This window comes from Etheostoma cragini, chromosome 20 (genome assembly GCF_013103735.1).
Source record: "Etheostoma cragini isolate CJK2018 chromosome 20, CSU_Ecrag_1.0, whole genome shotgun sequence".
Lineage (NCBI taxonomy): Eukaryota > Metazoa > Chordata > Actinopteri > Perciformes > Percidae > Etheostoma > Etheostoma cragini.
The window spans coordinates 23,238,275-23,259,095 of NC_048426.1; the positions used below are offsets into that span (position 1 = coordinate 23,238,275).

At 41.4% G+C, this 20,821-nt stretch overlaps 2 protein-coding genes across 4 annotated transcripts in view; both read left to right on the top strand.

Moving 5' to 3' along the window:
• The window catches only part of gabrr2a (gamma-aminobutyric acid type A receptor subunit rho2a), a 39,023-nt gene extending 31,789 nt beyond the window's left edge, over window positions 1-7,234 (top strand). Inside the window, exons 7-9 of the mRNA XM_034857682.1 lie at window positions 1,058-1,210; window positions 3,486-3,694; window positions 6,109-7,234. Of these exons, the coding sequence (XP_034713573.1) occupies window positions 1,058-1,210; window positions 3,486-3,694; window positions 6,109-6,444 (698 nt within the window). The 3' untranslated portion in view covers window positions 6,445-7,234. The remainder of the gene's footprint in view (window positions 1-1,057; window positions 1,211-3,485; window positions 3,695-6,108) is intronic.
• Window positions 7,235-12,751: 5,517 nt separating this feature from the next.
• The window catches only part of syne3 (spectrin repeat containing, nuclear envelope family member 3), a 38,358-nt gene continuing 30,288 nt past the window's right edge, over window positions 12,752-20,821 (top strand). Inside the window, exons 1-4 of one of the 3 annotated variants that reach the window (XM_034857658.1) lie at window positions 12,752-12,893; window positions 15,262-15,419; window positions 16,992-17,164; window positions 18,450-18,759. In XM_034857658.1, coding sequence (XP_034713549.1) covers window positions 15,276-15,419; window positions 16,992-17,164; window positions 18,450-18,759 — 627 coding nt within the window. In that variant the 5' untranslated portion in view covers window positions 12,752-12,893; window positions 15,262-15,275. Of the gene's footprint in view, window positions 12,894-13,069; window positions 13,394-15,261; window positions 15,420-16,991; window positions 17,165-18,449; window positions 18,760-20,821 lie in introns of those variants that run through there. The other 2 variants (XM_034857660.1, XM_034857659.1) reach the window with 2 other exon arrangements.

Sequence of the window (20,821 nt, forward strand, 5' to 3'; positions counted from 1 at the left end):
ATATGTCCTGCAAAATGAAGCACTTTAACCAAAACTAAATGGCACACAGTTCATTCAAAACCAGACTTTTTTAATACCTAATACCTCATGCCAAACTGCCTCATGCCTAATGAAAAGCACTCTCATCTTTAGTATACTTGGCCATATTACTAAAATAGTTCAAATTGTTTGAATGCACCAAAATATTTGCAGACACACACACATGCAGTTGAAACATTCATTTTAAAATGTTTTCACCGAACAAGCTACTCTGATTTCATTTGAAAGTTGTCTTCCTTGGCCTTGAACTCCTCTACCAGCTCTACCCCTACCTCTCATTCTTCTTCCCTCCTCCCCTCTCATTCATACCCTCCGTCTTCCTCTTCCTCTCTCTGCAACGGCTTCCATTGTTGTTGTAAAACAAAAAAGGTGCTCACCTGTGGTCTTTTCATAGCGCTTACTTCCTGATTGAAGTGGTCACAGTTAACCATTAAGGTGTCTGGCCATGTGGCACATATATTGGCCAACCAGCTCGTGTAGTGTCATTTTGAATGGCAAACATGTGACTTTATGTCAGGTTGTTGTGTGTTATGCATTGAACCGTGTTCATTGCATTTAACCCTCATGTTGTCCTCGGGTCAAATTTGACCCATTTTCAGTTTTTTTGTCACAAAAAATGGGTCTTCGAAATAAGCGCTGGAAATATCAACACTAAAAATATCAAGTAACTTTGGAAAAAACCTCAGAAAAGCACCCACAACATTGAAAAAGTGACACAAATGTCAGAAAAAAGTGATAATAATGTTTCATGGTTAACGCGAAGACAACACAAGGGTTAAAAAGTGCCATTTTGATTCTGTAAAGCACAAAATGTGTTTAGGCTTTTGGAGACTTGGAGAGAACATTCAGAAACCGTATCGCACTCAAAACAGTATGGATAGTTTTTAAGCGTGTGGAAGCAGAAAAAGGGATTTTTCCATAATATGGGCACTTTAATAAGCACATTTCTTAAATATAGGAAATGATAGTTCACGTAAAATGTTTTGTGTAACCAGCATGTCTCTTGCTGTGTTTGCAGGCTGGTACAATCGTCTCTACATCAACTTCACGTTGCGACGCCACATCTTCTTCTTCCTCCTGCAGACATACTTCCCTGCCACCCTTATGGTGATGCTGTCATGGGTGTCGTTCTGGATCGACCGCCGGGCTGTGCCGGCCAGGGTGTCCCTGGGTAAGATCAAGACATCAGTTAGATGATTTAGCTGATGTCTTTTTGAGTTATTTCAAAGAAATCATTTTAAATGAAAAAAATTAAAACATGGCGGAAGAACTTAACACAGGTTAGTTAAAGTAGCAATAACGCATTGTAAAAAAAAAAGTCGCAGTTTGTCATGTAATGCTGCGTCCGATCTATAGTGTACATAAACAGGGTGTCAGCACTATGTTCCCACAGCCCTATGTTCCAACAACAAGGAACAAAGGGCCTAATTTGGGAAGTTTAGAAATGTTGGAACTAAATTTAAAGGGACTGGTCTTATTTAGCGCTTTTCTAGTCTCAACGACTACTCAAAGCGCTTCTGCATAGTACAGGAAGCATTCACATGGGGCTGCACATCTCTCTTGTGCCTCTACACAGGGGAAAAAAAGTTTATATTTCTCATTATTACTTTGGTACTACTTTCATAGGTCCTACTACATGTCCTTTGCAGATACTGTGCCGTGCCTGGGGAAAATCTGTCTGTGAAATGATAAAAGCTGGCTCCACCAATCTGGAACACACACATGCATGTGTAGACACACCAACCTCCCACCCCTCTCACTTATTCTTTTGAATTATTTTCTGCATCGGGGCTCTTGCTGTGCTTGCTGTACAGGCGTCTGTTTACCCCTTGCTGTGATCGTCTCATGGCTCATCTCGTGGCTCTTTTGAACCGGGTCTTTCTTCTCGCTGTGAGGCGAGGGTGCAAGCCACCGACCCAACACGCCATCCCAAGTCTCAGGAATTTCTGCTAAAAACCATACTGGGACCATCCGTTTTAGATATGCAATTAATTCCCACAATAACTGCAGTCAGAGATGCAACCACTCACTAACGTAAACCAAGTGGCCATGGACTGAAGGGTTATGCTGCATTTCAGTGAGGGTAGTCTCTGCTGTAAGTTAAACGTGTTACTAACGGCGTTAACACAAACCCATTTTAACGACGTCTAATCTTTCATTGCGAGATTAACGTTCCTTTTGGCCTAGAAAACTTAGTTTTTTCACATGCTGTTGCAACAAATAGTAACGTTAGAAAAACTACAACACCACACCGCATCTAGCTACACCGGAAACAAAACAACAGACACGCCGTTTGGGCTTGCGAGCCAGCAAAAGAGTAGTAACGTTACGTTTTGAGTGGATGGCGAGCGCGGGACGCCAAAATGGACGCCGGTAAGATTCTGAATGGAAAGTTTCCTTTTTAAAAGTTGCCAAATGTTCCATTGACCAGACCAAAGGGATCTGTGTGCTTGGTCGTTGAACACTACAGAAGCCTATATGCCAATGCTGTTTTCAATTTAAAAAAAATGTGCATAATGCATAAAGAAAAGCCAACCCACTTTTCCATGTTAAGATCCTTAACATGAGAAAAATAATGGGACAAAAAGAAATTAAGGGACATTTAGAATAGATAAAAATGTGCAATCAATTGTGAGTTAATTATGACATCAATGCCATTTATCGCGATTAAATATTTTATCTGTTTGACAGCACTAGTAGTCTCGTATTACCAGACCATAGTCCTCACTCTACAGCGCTGTGGAGTAAGGTCTGGCTACACCACAGATGCATTCTGGGATAGGAGAAAAAAACGCTCTGGGTTGTCTGCATTTCTTCAAACCAATCCCGATCCTCATGGATGGCGTTAAGCTCCGGACGCAGCGACGTCGGCTCTGAGAAATAGTCTCGGGAAGGAACTTGTTTTGGTGGAACATTTGCACCCTCCAAAAGAAAACTACCAATATTAAATGAAAACAACTGATCACACAATAGAGTAATGTGAGCTAAATTAGCTGATACACGGTTAAACCTCGTTCCCAGTGTATCTCCATGTGTACTTCAACAACAGCAATCCCACCAATCAGTCCCAAAACGTCCCAGTTAGAGAGGAAATGTCGTAAAAATCTTCTTTGTAAGTCTTTGCAACCATTCCCCGAAAGAACCAAGCAGCTCTGCCCTGTTACTCCATCCACATTGTCTATAAAACTTCCCATTTTCATTGTAGCTTGCTGTTAGTTCCCAAAACGAAGCAAATCTTCGAAGCCATACTGGGAGTTTTACAGGCTTGTACTTATTGCAGGGCTGTTGGACCACATTGCATCATATTTAATAAGTGTTATAACTTTCACCCCTGAGTGTATAGCTTCAGCTGCCAAACACCGGCTCAGTTTCTACTTACTCAGTTTCCACGGCTTCAGTTCTTACTTACTTTAGTTTAAGTAGAACTCTGTGTGTCTTGTGTCCAGGCATCACGACGGTGCTGACCATGTCCACCATCATCACCGGAGTTAATGCGTCCATGCCCCGGGTGTCCTACATCAAGGCGGTGGACATTTACCTGTGGGTCAGCTTCGTCTTTGTCTTCTTGTCTGTGTTGGAGTACGCGGCCGTCAACTACCTGTCCACCGTCCAGGACCGCAGAGAGCGCAAGAGGAGGGAGCGGGCGCGATCTCAGGTTTGATTCTGTTTCAATCTTTCAAACAGATTGGATTCTGCTGGTGCAATGGCCGTTCCAAATGTACCTGTGTTGCTGCCTGCACCTTTCTCCAAAACCACTACAATATAATCAAGAAATACGTGATGGTCAGTGTTGATATTGGAGCTAGCCAAATAGTCAGCAACACGTACACCCCTCGCTTGGTCTCCTCTGTGGTGCAGAGAATTAAATTCCCTTGAAGATCTATTTCAAAAAGCAAGAACATCAAAATTGCCACACACACTTTTTAACTCTGCATTTGATTTGATTTTTTCAATCTGTCTATAAATATGTCTTGAGGAATGTCCCTGGGCCCGAAACGTCGACAAATAAAACCAAATGTAGAGGTAAAAAATGTGGCTGGCTGCCACAATTAAATCAGTGGAGAAACCCTGTGATCTATGCTGTATGATGCTGTGAGAAGAACTCCAAACTGGCATGCAATATTAATAAAAAAGGGCATCTTTCTCTCCGCTCATGAGCCAGAAAACGTCCTTTAGCTGGTGAAAAGGCCCAGCCACGCTTGTTGACTTTGTGCAATTGCACTTCCAAAAGCCTCTGTAAGGCTGTCTGGATACATACTAAAAGAACAAGACTGAAAAAAGACAGAAACAAAGAGCAAGAACAATTACAGTTTGTATTCCACAGTTAACTTTAGGGTTTGAGAAAGTTGGTAATGTTTTAATGTCAAATCACTCTCCCAGAAACAGTGAACGGGTGGGAGTTGTTGGGGTCATCTGGGGATGTCAGTATAGATCTTAACTTAATGTTCATGAGCCCTGGCTGTCGGGTTCTACACCATAGGAGGTCCTGGACTATCAGTGGATCAATGTCTACAGCTGTTTCCACACTCATTGATTCACTGTGTAATTACTTTAGGGAATGAAAAGACTCGATACATTTACCGCACACTGGAATGGATTGTCCTTGTTTTTTTTAATTAATTTTAAAGTAACTCTGAATTATTTGTGAGCAGCAACATGAACTCTCTACGGACTATGTTTGCCAGAGTCCAGAAGACCAGGAACAGGGTTACATACACCACCACATAGGCATTATTTGCGATGATGAACACAAATCCACCAAAGTAATTGTAAACCATTTAGAAAGATAAGACTGGAGATGGTGGAGATTTTTATAGTCAACTAATTAAACCGGGAAATAAAGCAGCTATAGAAACTTAACTTCAGACCACAGAGATTCAGTGAGAAGCTACAATCGTAGTAAGAGACTTTAAAAAAGGTTTTTCTCTCCTGCACAAATTACTGGATACTATTACCTCTCTTCAAGACTCTAAGATTTAAGAAAACAAGATAAAAAAGAATCACACTGGATGAACCCATAGATGAAATAAGCAGTGGCAATGGTTTTAAGGGACACAATCAAAAATGTTTGTTACTACATAACAGGAAATGTCAGTGTGTGTGTGTGTGTGTGTGTGTGTGGGTGTGTGGGTGTGTGTGTATATATATATATCCACAGCAGGTTTCATGGGAACCCTTCATTAGATTATGAAATGATGAACTAATGGTGTTGTTAAACGATGGCGGTCACCTCAGGTAAAATTGACGCACTGGATCAAATGAAAGTATATTATTCTTAAATGTATTTAGTTAAAACAGGGACTGTGCACAAGTTAGCAGTAACATAGTATAAGAACAAGGAGAGATGCATTGTACCAGGTTGGAGCACGAGGGCTTTTTTCCAGCCGTAGTCACTTGGCAGGTCAGTAAAACGTAAAATATTCACCGTAAAACACCACCACCGTTAAATCAGGCTGTCCTCGGGAGATAGAAATGAATTATATAAATAAAATAACTCTAGAGCCACTTTGAGTCCAGACTTAAACGTGGCTCTTGCATCTGTTATTTCCCTCAAACTGCTGTCTGCCATCCTGTTGAAAACTTTTCTTTTTTCGGCTACTTAACTTCTGTTAAAGTAAAAGGTAAATGTACTTTATCACATACATGTTGGAAAATTTATTCTCTGAAATTAACCCATCCCCCAAGGGAGCAGTGGGCGGCCATTTATCCAGAGCCTGTTCTCAAACCATTTTTAACATTCACTGCAGCACAAATTATTAGACAGATTATCCATCAATATCCATACCTCTAATTTTTTATTCCTAATTTCTGCTTTTCTAACTCAAACATTAGGTATAATTTCCTAAAAATTAGGTTTATTGACCATAAATTCCAAACAAAACTGTAAAACTAAAGTTAATAAGTTAGTGCTACGTAGTGAATGTTATTTGAAAAAAAGCACTAAAACATATGAAAAAGTTAAAAACATCAATAAAAAGCGGTAATTTTCACAATTTTTTTACAGGAAGAGAACACAAGGTTTAAAATTCCAGTAATGATTAGATATTCTATGTGTTTTTTCTTTGCCAGTCACTGCCCTGCACCTGCGGGATCTCCCAGACGCGGACCATGACCATGTTGGATGGGACGTACAGCGAGGCCGACACCAACAGCCTAGCCGGCTACACCGAGGAGCCCATGGGGCCCGAGGAGGAGCAGGAGGAGCTCCACGAGGTTCCGGAGAAACCCGAACACATGGTGGTCCACCTGTCAGTGAGCAGCGAGTCCACCACCACCAAGAAAAAGAAGAGCCTGCGCGCCCTCAACATCATCCAGAACACGCACGCCATCGACAAATACTCCCGGATGATTTTCCCCGGTTCGTACATCTTCTTCAACCTCATCTACTGGTCCGTCTACTGCTGAGAGACCCTCCCGAGTCTGGCCCCGGGTCCACAGAGACTAACACACAGACAGCACGAATGCTGCAGCAGAAAGGGACACAACTCGTGCTGTTGTCCTGTATGTCTGCTTCTGCAAAGAGGCAGCACTGAGACTTTGGGATTGATGTTTTTGTTCTCCTCATGCGGCATTTTGAATGTTCATTAACGCTCTAAACAACAAATAATAATCATTTGAATGCTGTTTTTAAACTACTGTTGCTAATTCTCTCGGCCCTTTTCAGCTTCATTCACTGCCAACTGCTGTTGAAAGCTTGTTGTCTTCATTGCTGCGTTGTTTTTGTTTGTTTTTTTCCAAGATGATGGCAGCTTTGGTCGGAGACCCAGTGCATTTTGGGATTTGACTTGTTTGTAACATAGATGGGGAGAAGGTACGCTCTGCCTGCGTTTGTTCTTTGAGCTACTCAGCTGGGTCTGTGTATTTACATTTATTTGTAATGATTGTCAAGCTGAGATTCCCCATGATTATTAGAATGTCAAGCCCCTTATCTAATAGTCATGATTTAATTATAAGCAGATGACGACTTTGTCTCTATTATGTCATGATAACACATTTTGACCATATTCTTTAAGCCTGTTATCGCAAAGAAATTTTTCTTATTAAGACCTGGGCGGTATATTGGAATTTTTTTTTTACGAAATATGGCATGAGACAGTATCGTTTATATCGGTATAGGCTATGTCGACGATGTTTTACTTCCGTGATGAATTCTGGAAACTCAGCCGGATGTCCCTCATGACGGCTGGATTTCTGATTTCTTTGTGCTGGCAAATTAATCTCCGGTGGATTTCTGAGGACTTTGGTTAACTGCTCCTCAGACTGGACTAGTCCTAAAATATCTGCCCAATCGAAGGTTTCTTTTGCACAAGTAAAATAAACTTTGAACGTACACACGTTCCTTCCCGAGGTGTTTTTGCAGCGGCACCGTTGCTCTGTCCTCTGCTTATCTCCGGCCAAGAACTAATTTTTCTCCCAATCCAGGAATGCTGTGTATAGTATATATGTAGCTGTATATTTAGTTAGGCAGGATAAACCTCTAATTGTACCTTTGTTTCCGGTGGTAACTCTCTGTTGTGGCGTCCTACAGAGACTGGACGTAACGTGGACTTCCGTTCTAAGAGTTTGACTAAGTGAGACGGCGAGAGATGTGACCTAAATTCTCAAAGGTGTCTTTGACTGAAAATGTATCCCACTCTGTAGAAGACACCCAGATATATATTGTCTATCGCCATTCAGCTAAGAAATGACAAGACGGGACTTTTGGTATATATGTTGCTAAATCATTCGATGTGTGAGGCTGTATTTAGTGGTGCTTTATACGTAATATTAACACTAACACTTGTAAACATTCTGATGAGGATAAGCTGCCAATGCTTATCATGTTCACCATCTTAGTTTAGCAAAGCATATAATACGTGAGTCCAACTGAAGCTGATGGGAATGTCATTAGTTTTGCTGGTATTTGGTCAAAAACCAAAGTATTCTAAAAAAAAAAAAAAAACTTGATGATGATGCCAGATAAACATTAAGAATCACCAAAGTTATTTCACTCTGTACCCTGTACTCTGTAAATTTCATGGTAATTATTCCCCCAGTTGGCAAGATATTTCACTCAAAACTAGCAATGTCCAAACGAAGCCCCATGAAACTTTGCGAACCCTTGTCCTAATTTTCCGAGCTCACTAGATGAAGTCTCAAGGAATGGCAATTCAGTGTGCTTTCAACCCTTTGTTGACTACAGAGCGCCATCTAGTGGACTCAGAAATTAAACTAAATAGTTCACGAAGCTTCATGAGGCTTCATTTGGGCAAAATAACTCAAAACCAAACATGGTGTTGCTCGAGGTAGATCAAGTCAAATGATCACCAAAGCCAGTAGCATTCGCCCTCTGTAGAAAATAGACGTCTGTAGAAAATTGTCAATCCATCTAACATTTGCCAGAATATGTCAGTCTGGACCAAAGTAAACACCTCGGGACCTTCCCTGGAACTCCACAACTCCGGATCCAGTCTGTTTCCTGGTGATCACTTTAATGTGTCTTTATCTGAGGACAACAGGCATATATGTGTGATTGTCCTTCAAAGTGGATTTCATCAATGAGTCTTTCCTCTTTGCCTTGACATTTAAGTCCGGTCCATCAAAATGTATCGCATATTTTAACCCTCCCTGTCCACTACTGCTATGTGAATTTCATGAGTTTGGTGCATGGGGATGAACAGTTAGTGGGCACTTATTCTCCAGTTAGGTGCCATTACACCATCACAGATGAAGATGGCTCAACGTGACATAATTAACCCTCATGTTGTCCTGGGTTCAAATCTGGCCCATTTCCAAGTTTTTTTCAGAAATCAGAAATATGGGAGGTCAAAAATGTCAACAAGGTGACAACACCGTGAACCTTGGGGGGGGGAAAAAGAGTAAAAAATATTGGAAAAAGTGACAAAAACTACAAAAAAAACACTGGAAAAACAGCTAAAATGTCGAAAAAGTGACAAAAAGGTCAACAAAAGGGACAAAAACATTAGGGTAAAAAACGACAAATGTTGGAAAAAACAAAAAACTTAATACTTTTTTTTTGAAAAGCAACAAAAACCTTGAGCTAGGGACAACAAAATTGTTTTCTCATGTTGTGGGAAAGACAACACAAGGGTTAAAAGAGCGCAGGGCAAACTGTCAAACGATGGAGAACCAGGTGGGAATCGGGAATCGTTTGTTTCATGTCTTCATTTGAGAACGTTACAGTCTGCTCACGGCTCCACGCTCTCACTCCTGGAGCGTCAAAACCCAACGCTTGGTCGGGGGCCTCGGGCTTTAGTTAAGGAGGCAAAAAGTCTCCTTTAGCGTCTCAGTCGGACACAGGGGGCTTATTCCAATATAGTTCCCATCCACTGCGTAACCCTGAAATATGGCGCCAAACTGGTCCTGTCCGGGGGCGTCAAAAAGTGACGCTAAAGGGATGCCCAGAGCGCCAAGTAGCTTAGGTTTCTGAGGCGTTGGGAGTGAGTATATGTTGGATTTTAAGTCTTTCATACTACTTGCCAACGCTCTTAAGACTAAGTCCTCTTACAGATCCAAACAGTCGCTATTGGGGGATTTTTGCGTTGGTATCTGACGCCGGGAGCATGAGTCATTATTTGACAAGCTGGGATGGAGAACAGGTTGTTCTCCACACAGGTGTTTTAAACTCAAATTAACAATGCAGGTGGATGGAAGCACACTTTAAAACTTGAGATATTATCCTGAGATAAAGACATCTTAGGATAATTATTGATTGCTTAAGGAAATTTGACAATTGAGTTATGATCTTGTGATAACAGGCCTAAAAGAAGTATCGCCATTCATGGCCAACCTCAACTTCCGCAGCACTGAACATCCAAATCGTGTATTTTCCACTGATTTCGTACTGGTTTTGATATCGTTTTTGCTGTTCTGATGTTTTAAGAGACTATAATGACTTTTTGCTGAACTGGCTTCTTGATGAACTTTTGTAGCGCAACACTGGATAACTTAAAGGACCATCTTATTTATTGCTAATTGCCTTAGCATCTGACAGACATACTTATCACGTACCAGAGATGACTATAATGATACTTGTATTATTATATGTACTATAAAGGTTTTGTTGGCCAGTGGGACATTTTGTCCTAAAGTCACTGTGGTCATGTATCCTTGTTCGCAAACTAAATGAACAAAAGCTAGCTTAATAAAACTGACTTCATTCAATATCATTTCATTGATTTCTCTTGTCTTTTAAATGAAAGTTAAGTACAGATTGGAATCAGCTTTCTTCTTCATGTTGCACTTACAACGTAGAACTTCTTGAGAACTGGATTTGTCTGGTGACATGTTAATTGCACTTCTTCTTCCTCCCTATCGCCCAAAAAAATGTTTTATGGAGGCTTTACTTGCTTTTGTTGCTAAATGTTTAAGTTTTATGCTTTCTTGGATCATTATTACTGAAAAGCTGAAACACTTTATTGTTGTTTTTGTCCCTGAGAACATTCAGTCATTTTAATGAGAATAAAAGACCAATTCATTTGCTTGTTAAATGTTAAGGTTAACACACAAAACATAAAACAGAAAGAACTTTTTAGACAATACACACACACACACACACACACACACACACACATTTCAGCGTTTAAGAAAACACAAACCTGTACAAACATTTGAGAAAACGTCTCGAGAACTGGATTTTCCTGCTGATATCTTAATTGCATTTCTCACAGTGTGAAAACAGGATTATCTACTTTGAGTAGCTGGTAGTGATCTTTTAGTAGTGATTTTCTGGCTTATTCTATAAAAAGAGTAACACTGGCTGAAACAATGTGTCTCAATGAAAGAGTCTGCATATGACTTCTAGGCTCGGTGTATAAAAGGGAACCTGTAATGAGCGCAGTCAGCCATTTGAGGCGGAAACATACAGCAACAGACATTTCTATTCACCTCCAACTTGACTTAACAGAAACTTTATTTTGGCTGCATGCATGCACTGTTTTTAAATTTCTATATAAAAAGTAAGTTCTGAGGATCATCTGTAGTAACTGTAGGCCTGCCGGTCTCAAAATCTTGGCAAATAACTGCTTTCCAAATGGTTGAACTGGGTCTTAAAGATGTGTGAGATTCCATTATTGGCTTTTTAGCAGCCTAATTTCTGCAAATTTAAATTTAATATCAAATAATATAATAATATAATAATAAGCGCTTTGAGTAGTCATTGAGATTAGAAAAGGGCTATATAAGAACAGTCCTATCTATTTTGTTATTATGTTTAGGTTAAAAACAAAATCTGTTAACCCTCGTTATGTCTTCCCATCGACCTGACATTTTTTGTTTTTCTGGGTTAAAATGTCAACATTTTGTTGTTCTTTTTCTACACTTTTCTCTATGTTTTTGTCAATTTTATTCCCATTTTTGTCGCTTTTTTGACTTTTTTAATTATTTTTTAGTCATGTTATTATACATGAGTTAGTTATGTTTTTGTTGATTTTTCTGTTGTTTTTTTTGTAATTGTTTTCTGTTTTAATTGTCTGATGTACAAAGTTTTTTTAAATGGTTCAAATTTGACAGCAAATTTGATATTTGATCAGCAGAACCAAAACATTTTGGTTCCCAGAACGTTCTGGGAACATTTGTTTTTGGTTGTGGGAACGTTCCCTGAAGGTTAGGTTTGGTTGTGTTTTGGTTGATTGGAAAGTTTCCTTAATGTTCTGGGAAAGTTAGTTTTTGGTTACATCGAACGTTCTCAGAACGTTCCCCTAAAAATGTCCTAATGTTGCAGCATTTAGAGAACGTTCCCCTAACATTATCTTAATGTTGAGCCTTTAGAGAATGTTCCCCTAACATTATCTTAACGTTGCAACCTTTAGAAAACCTTCCCCTAACATTATCCTAATGTTGCAACCTTTATAGAACGTTCCCCTAACGATATCCTAACGTTGCAACATTTAGAGAGCGTCCCCCTAACATTATCTTAACGTTGCAACCTTTAGAGAGCGTCCCCCTAACATTATCCTAATGTTGCAGCCTTTAGAGAACGTTCCCCTAACATTATCCTAATGTTGCAGCCTTTAGAGAACGTTCCCCTAACATTATCCTAACGTTGCAAATTTTAGAGAACGTTGCCCTAAAGTTATCTCAACGTTGCAACCTTTAGAGAACGTTCCCCTAACATTATTCTAACGTTGCAACCTTTAGAGAACGTTCCCCTAACGTTATCCTAACGTTGCAACCTTTAGAGAACGTTCCCCTAACCGTATCCTAACGTTGCAATCTTTAGAGAACGTTCCCCTAATATTATCTTAATGTTGCAAACTTTAGAGAACGTTCCCCTAACTTTATCCTAACGTTGCAGCCTTTAGAGAACGTTCCCCTAATATTATCCTAACGTTGCAACCTTCAGAGAACGTTCCCCTAACGTTATCCTAACGTTGCAACCTTTAGAGAACGTTCCCCTAACATTATCCTAACTACATAAGTATTTCTTTACCACCAATAGGAACAGAGCTCTGAGACGCAGCTCGCAGACTGAATCAGTGACGTATGAGGCTCTGAGTCAGCAGCTGTCCTTCTTTACGGCTCAATCTGCGCATGTGATGAGTTCACGTGCTGCGGGGAAACACTGAAATAAACAAACAAGGAAACTTATAAATTCTCATGAGGACCTTTGTGTAATTCTATAAGAAAGCGCCACTATGCAGTTGTGTTAAGTAATAAACGAAGGTTGCATTTCTGTTGTATTGTCGGGTCGTGGATTTTACAAGGAGTCATTAAAGGCATCATGAAAAGCTGTTGACTCTAACCAGCCTCCAGTGCCCTCGGCTCTACTTCCTGCCTGCCATAACTTCACTGTACGTAACACAGCAGGACAGCGGTCACGCTAGCTGCTGCTCACACCTGATGAACGCAAACCCGTAAGTGTTTCTCTTATAAAGCCTCATCTGACCAATATATCTACACCGTTGTTCAGCTAGCTTAGTGACAATATGCCTACCTCCACCTACAACCGTGGAAACTCATTGGAGTTTCTCGTGCTTAACGTTACGTCCGGTTAACGTCAACGTTTTTGCAGTTGAATGAGCAGCGGAGATAGGTTTGTTGCCATGGATATTGGCGGTACAACGTTGAATCTTGAATCTAGCGTTAGGTAAGTTAGCATAGCATGTAGGTCATTAATACCAGACCGAAGTGTTTACTACGTTTTGTAACGTTAAATATAGCCGACGTAACTGCAGTTAGTATGACAAGCAAATAGTGAACGTTACGGCCGTTAGTGGCTAATGTGAGAAAACTGGATTAAGGTTAGTGTTAATGCGAGTTTACTGCACGAGCTGTCAAAGTAAGGGAGGAGGGGCTCTAAACACACTGCAGCGCGCGGCTGATATAGTTTAACCCAAAAGTTACTTCACTCATGGCAAGCCGTTTTAATATTTAATTTGTTTCCTCTGTTTCCCAAGACAAAGTTATGTCCACAGTTGGTATATTGTGATTGTTAAAACTCAAACGTAAGAGACATAAAGGGGAACAGTGACAGAGTGCAGGTAAGCTTTGTTACAGGTGTAGTGTTAGCCACTAAGCTAACCCCAACTCTTTTCCATTACACAATGTTAATATGTTATTGTCCCCTCAAACTACTGTAACTTCAAAACACACACATTTGAATTCCAAATGACAAACAAAACAATTATAGTTTCCAATACTACTAAAAATGAAAATCAGGTGTGAAATTAAATTGTGTGAATTGTAGGTAGCTGGAGAGGTGCCAGTTCACCTCCTGGCCTCTGCCAAGGTGCTCTTGAGCAAGGCACTGAACCCCCAACTGCTCGGGGCGCCTTTACATGGGCAGCCCCCCCCACTCTGACATCTCTCCATTTAGTGCATGTATAGGTACTGAGCATGTGTGTGTGTGTAATTCAGGCCTGTGTGTACACACTTAACAGAGTGTAAATTGTAATTTCCCCCTGTGGGATTAATAAAGTATACATTGATATTATTACTATTAGAAATGGGGAAAAAACAAGGTCAAGATTGTTATACCATGTTTACATTGTACGTATCAGATTGTTGTTGTTGTTGTCTTCCACTGACGACAGTGAGTTTCAAGAGGCAAAACCAGTAGAGATTTGGGTGTAAAGGAATGCTGTGGTGGGGAGAAATGAGTCATGCTGGGAAATGGCCCATGCCGCCTGCGTTTTAGCTTCCCTCTAAGAAACGATGTGGCGCCTCTTTGTGCTCCTCCAGATCCAGGACCCCTCCCTCTCACACACTCACTGCAGACCACCTCTGACAGCTGGAAGGGAAAACTTTAGGAGAACCTAACTGTCTCTCCTGAGGGCACGCTGGGTTGCTGCACGATGGGTTAGGGTTAGGTTACTGGCCTTGATGCAGTAGATGGAATTTCTGGAATTGTGCTTTTAGCTTGTTCTTAAAAATGCTCATAATAAGACACCGGGCAGTTTATTAAAGTCTCACTTCACGTAAGTTAAATGTCAGACGTTGACTATACTGACTTGTATCTGTGCACATTAGAGCCCGACCTATAAAGGATTTTTAAGGCAGATACCGATATTTGGTTATTTAAAAATTCTGATATATCGGCCGATATCTATTTGAAAAAAACAAACAGAAATCCATTAGAAGACAAACAGATTTCCCATTATCCAACATTGGGGGGGCCAGCTGTCTGCTCGCGGGGGCTCCATCTATAACAGAGCAGTCTACGCATCAACGTCTGGTGTGTGTGTGTGTTTATATACTGGTGTGTGTATACATAGGCTATTTGTCTGTGAGGTGTGGATTCAACTTTATACCTTAGGTGTGTGGTTTCTTGTCTGTGTGGAAGAATTGAATTACCAGTCACAACAACTGTGTCTGGTGGTTTTCCTCATACAAACAACATACAAATATAATTCTTCTTAGGATTTCTACTGAAGTATTTGCTTTTATGGATCATGTGTCTCTCACCCTGTTTAAGTCATTTAAGGAGAAAGGATCGTCAAAATTGAAGCAACAGGCCAACAAATCCTGATTTGTTCCCCGCCCTGGATCTATACTAAACCCTAGAACCTTTATTTCCCATGCTGCAACAACAACAATATCTACTTTTTCTTAGACCCTGCTTTCTTTTAAACACCCAGTTCTTTTCCAAATTCAAGCTCCCAGCTTCTGTAAAAAAAAAAAGAAAGCAAATTGTTTTTCCTTTAAATCAAAATGGAATTGGAATTCCTCTTTAACATTAAGTGCTATCCAATACCAAGTCTGAGTTCCGTTCTTCTTTTTAAGGTGCAGGAGTGGTCATGACGCAGCAGGAGCAGCAGGAGTTCATGGAGAGCCTGGAGGCAGCCCTCTCCTGGATGCGGGCCGTCCAGGAGAGGCTGAAGGCCAACGACAACACCGAGGGGCCCCGTGATGCCCTGGAGGGACGACTCAAAGAGACAGAGGTGAGAGCTTCCACTGACCCCCTTTCTAGTCTGCAAGCATATCAGATGCGTTTTTCTGTAGCGCGTCTCACACAACCGATGCCCTCTCGTTTTAATGTATGCAGCTGTGTGAACAACTGTTGTCACTCCCAACTGGTAAAGTACAGACGCATGGTCAGTGGCTCTCAGCGGCAGATACTGACGTAGAAATCACCCTTTAGCATCTGCGTGGAACACAGCGGGCAGAGCAGCTGGACCGCAGTGCTGTTGGATTACGTAGTATTAAGAGGGACGATAGTGAGTAGTATGAAAGACTGAAAATCCGCGATCTTTTCCTAAACCTGACTGTGCCACATGTCAGTTAAACGTACGTCCCAAAGCAGAGCGCCAACAAGTCCGACCAAGCACATCTAAATACGACGCTGAGGGAGACTTTTTGCAACAATAACAAACACATCCGTGTGTACAGACGTAGCTTTCTTTGTCATGAAAGTTTGTTCACTGTTTGAATAAAGCTGCAAATGATCTGAAATCTTTGGACGCATCATCTTTTGAAGCCTCCATCATCATTTCCTCAGATCAAACCCCGATATCAGTTTTGCAACCAAAATATCCCAAACCGCCATTGAAATGGAAATGGAATCAAATTGGAAATGTAATTAAATCAGGAAATCAGTAGGAATGGGGGGGGGGGAGATACAGCATCGTATCACGATATATTTCAGTGGCAATACTGTATCAATACACACAAGTAGGGATCTTTTATTGTATATGTGTTGGTCAGTTTGTCTGCTTGACAATCCCATTTTGCAGCAATAAAACAGAGAAATGTATCTTTTTAGATGAAACAGATGTTAACTAGAAATTTCCTTTTGGGAACATCTTTTGAAATTGGGAAAAAATTATAAAATTGCAATATATCGCAGAATATTGCAATAGGTTTAAAATTAATTTAATTGTATTGTGACATGAGTGTTGTGATTATATCGTATCGTGAGTCCTCTGGTGAGTCCCACTCCTAGATATCAGCGGGGATAACCAGCCCTAACACACAGTTGCTTCAGTGTTTCATGAACGCTGTTGGCACTCGAGCGCTATGCTAACGTGCATTTGCGGTGCAGACAGGGGGCTTACTGTTTGATCCCTCACTTCTGACCCCAGCTGCTGCTGGAGTACTCTGTCACTAGACTCCAGACTGGGGACAGCTGGAGCTCCTGGTCTTCAAGCAGGGTACGGTATCTGAGGATCCAATTCCTGTTTACGTTGTAGTAGATGTAATATACAAACAAATTAAGAAATTATGGACACAGACACAGTAATTTAACAAAAAACTGAGATATGTTCTCAGTTCTAAGAAAGTGAATTATACTCACCTCAGTTTTAAATGCAAATCACTTCATAATGTGTTAGACATGCGTTTGTCTGCATTTTTATTGTTGTTATGTCCCACTGTTCAAATTTAGAAAGCTGCTGTCAATCCTCACATTCTAAGTAGTTCAGTCATTTTCCCATTTAGTTTTGTAAATGCCATATTTACGTCAACGTTGTCTATTGAATATAATGCTATTCCCTGTGTTCTACTTAAATGTGTAGAAAATCCATCAGTCGGAGCACGAGGGTCGCATGAAGATGGACATGGCGCTGGTGGCAGCTGAGAACCTTTTGCAGAGCGAAGATGAAGAGCTGAGGAGCCACACCCACGCCAAGCTCAAAGACCTGAAAAGCTTGTGGGAGGAGACCTGCACCTATATCATCCACTGTCACAGGTGCGGCCTACTCACTGCTGTGTTCAGGTGTACAGTGTGTAGTGAGTTGTAGGTGTTTGATACTGAGGTGTTGGTTAGTTTGCACTGAGGCTAGCTTTGGCTGCACAGTTCACACAGTTAAGCTGTTAAAGCTCTGTTTTGAGTAGCTTCGGATGTGTGTTTTCAGGTAATTGGTCCACACCTGGACCATCAAAATACTGAAAAGCTAAATGCACAAAGAGCATGGATGAGCTCCTATTATTATGCTTTTTTTATTTTCCCATCTTTAAGTGTGTTATGTAGTTCTTTGTGTTTGCAATAGATGTATAAAGTATTGAAACAAAACAAACAAATTGAGCTGCCGGAAAACGGCTCACCTACATTTCTGTTTGAACTTCCTCAATTTGTGACATTAATTTGAAAAGCCAGCCCAGTGTTTCATAAGTGTGGCCTGAGCGAGCACAGCCCCCCCAGTGGCGGTTTGAATTTGGTTGACCAATCGCAACAGAGTGGGCAGAAATAAGAGCTTGGAGGCTGCCTTCACGTTGGAGGGACAGAACAACTTCCGGTTCAAATGAGGAGTGAGGAGATATCAAATAAGGAAAGTGAGATTCAGCCTTAGTCTTCGAGCTTCCTGTAGTCAAACAGACCCAAACTGGTCAGCTTAGGCTGCGTTCAGACCGTTTAGCAAAAATGGTCTTTCCATTGATGTTGAAGGGCAGGGGGGCAATTAAATGCATGCCGCGGGCCTGCGGCAAAAAGTTGAGACTGACTCAACTTTTGGAGAAACGCAACCCCACGTCACACTGCGGTAGCCAATTATGTAACCAGTCAGACTTGTCGGTGTGTTTTGAGCTGTGGTTTGAGGCGGTGTGAGAGTCCCGTACAGGAAACGGGAAACATCACTGCCTCTATCGCTGCCACAAGAACGTTTTAAAACACTATGAGTGTAAAAAACGAAACACAAGCACTGAACTGACCAGGAGTTTGTGTAATAGCTGAATGTTTCCTGCAACGACAAAGCACTTGCTATGTCTCGCTCGTCTCCTTTCATTCTCTTTTTCCTGTGTAATAAAACTGCCTTCAAGCGCGTTCGGAAAATTTGAAATCTATAAACGATCTGACGGAAAACTGTGAAATCTAAAGTCTACTTGGGCTTTGCTGGTGGGTTTAAGAACACAACGGGACGTCACACAAAATGAGCAGTTTCAGAGACGCTCCCCCTTCCGCGCAACCCTGCGGAAGATCACTTTTTTAGGTCTGATTGGTCCGTAACTCTTCTTCATGTGTTTTCCCTCAACCCCAGTCGCATCGAGTGGGTGTGGCTCCACTGGGGCGAGTACCTGAAGGCGTGCGAGGAGTTTGAGCTGTGGCTGACGCGGCAGCAGCGTGCCCTGGATGTCCGTGTGGAGCTGCAGCTGGGGGTGAAGGAGAAGCTCTGGCAGGTGGACCAGCAGAGGGTGGTGCTGAGCGACATCCATGGCCAGGCGGCGCTGCTGGAAAGGCTGCTGGACGAGGCTTCCGCGCTGCACAACCGAACTCAGGACCCCAGCGTGGAGCCCCAGGCCCAGGAGAGGCTGCAGGAGGCCTACAACGACGTCCGAGACAGAGCAGAGGTGAGGGGCTTATTTATTTGGTATGGATGTGGTCACTGTCAGACCTTCCTCAACAGCGCTGCGGGACAAGGTCTTGCTAGTCCACACAGCATTCCGTGATGGGAGGAAAACGTGCTGTGGTTTATTGGCATTGCTTTAAACCAATCAGGATCGTCTAAACCAGTTTAACATGCAACGATCCCGGTTTAACATGCAGTTAGTTTCATACAATATGTGTACAATAGTATGGGGTCGCTATTGCAATGTATTGCATAAGAATTCACCAAAATTCAGGAAATGAAGTGTTTAATGCTAAAAACAATCTGTAGGTGGACAAGCTGGGTGAGCCAATTGATGTTTTGCATTGCATTAAGTTTATTTAAATGGGTCCGGGCTAAGCCCCGAGGGGTAAAAAGGGTAACATCCGTTACCTGCCTGTTAGCCTAAAGGTAAAAAATAATAATAAAGTAAATGAATTGTAGTATTTCTCTTTGTTTGAATAACTATTTAACCCAACACATTATAGGAAAAAGAACCATTTCGGTGTAAAAACGCATTAAGTAATTTTACGGTGCGATTTTCAATGATGACCATTTACCGTAAATAAGGGCTCCCCCTCCCTACAAAAGCCAATTAAACCACTACAGGTAATATAATTAAGACCCAGGGTGTCATTCTCAGGAGAGTTGTGTTTGGGACAATACACAACATCAGTTACAGACAGACAAACAGACTGATTACAAAGGTACGTACAAGATTTACCAAATAGAATATATAATATTTAAACTAAAGTGCCAAGTAGACTTAAAAAAAAAACAAGAATCCAAAGATGTTTTTTTCTCAGTGGGATCAAGCTGGGGCAGGTTTAGACCCTGCTGCAGGGTATTCCAGAGGGGGGAACAAAAGAAAAAGGCTTTTTGCCGAGCACTGTACGAATCAATGAAACATGGAAAGTAATAAAGGTCCTGGGAGCGTAGGCTGGGACTGCAGTGCTTGTGGGACATGTAAATGGATAAAGTATGTTTGCAGCAATCCAAGGATGGATTTGTAGTGCAAATGGCGGGTGAGGGGTCTATATTGTGCGATGCAACTTGAACTGGAATAGTTAAAAGTCATGTGCTGTTGTTTGGGCATGTCAGGGATCCGAGCATAGCACCCGGTCTGTGACAGCTCTGCTCATGCTTTATGTGGAAAGGATGTATGGTGCACGGGCTTGGGGTTTATTTGAAAGTGCACACAAGTTAGCTGGTAGAACGTGCGTAGAATAATACTTTAATAACACTCTGAGCACAAGAGGAGAGAAAACAATTTCATGGGTGAACTAAAGAAATATTTGCAGAAAGAGACTTAGACTGAACCGTGCAGTGAAGGCGTGTTAATCTTCTTGAGTAAAACAAATGAGGAACTGCATCTTTGGAACAGGAATCTTTGAGAAATACTTTGAGCTGCGATGCCGGTGGCTTGAAATGGAGACAATCATTTTAAGGCTGTCCTGGACTAAAGAACTTCTTAGTTGATCAACACTTGCAGGATTTTGTCAACAAATCGATCAGTTGATTCGATCGACAGATCTGTGGGCTTTGAGTGGCCGTCAAGACTAGATGAGCAATATAAATGCAGTCCTTCACATCTGTAAAACTGAGTTTCTCCACAAAGAATCAAGCAAAAAGCCCCTCTTTAAATACTGTGTTGAACAGAAATGTACTCTGCATTTAAGACAGAAAAAAATACTAAATTACTAGAGAAATCTTAGTAGACTAAGACCAAAACGACCGATTAGTTGACTAGTTGACTAAAAGGGAACAGGAATTGTGGTTGTGAGCTTAAAAGGCTGCTGTGTCTTTACTGAGGCGATCATGGTGCGGTGGAAGCTATCCGGTGTGCCGTATGCGTAGGATCGGGCATTGAGAACCGAATCCCAAGTGGAATAGTTTCATAATGAAATGTAATCGTTTCGATTCTGATCGGTTCTAAATTTAGCAACATACAAGTTTGGGTTTCTGTGGCAGCAAATGAGCAAGTCCCTCAGCCACACAAGTGCACAAACTTTTGATGTTTATGAAAATCATGCTGATAGTTATTC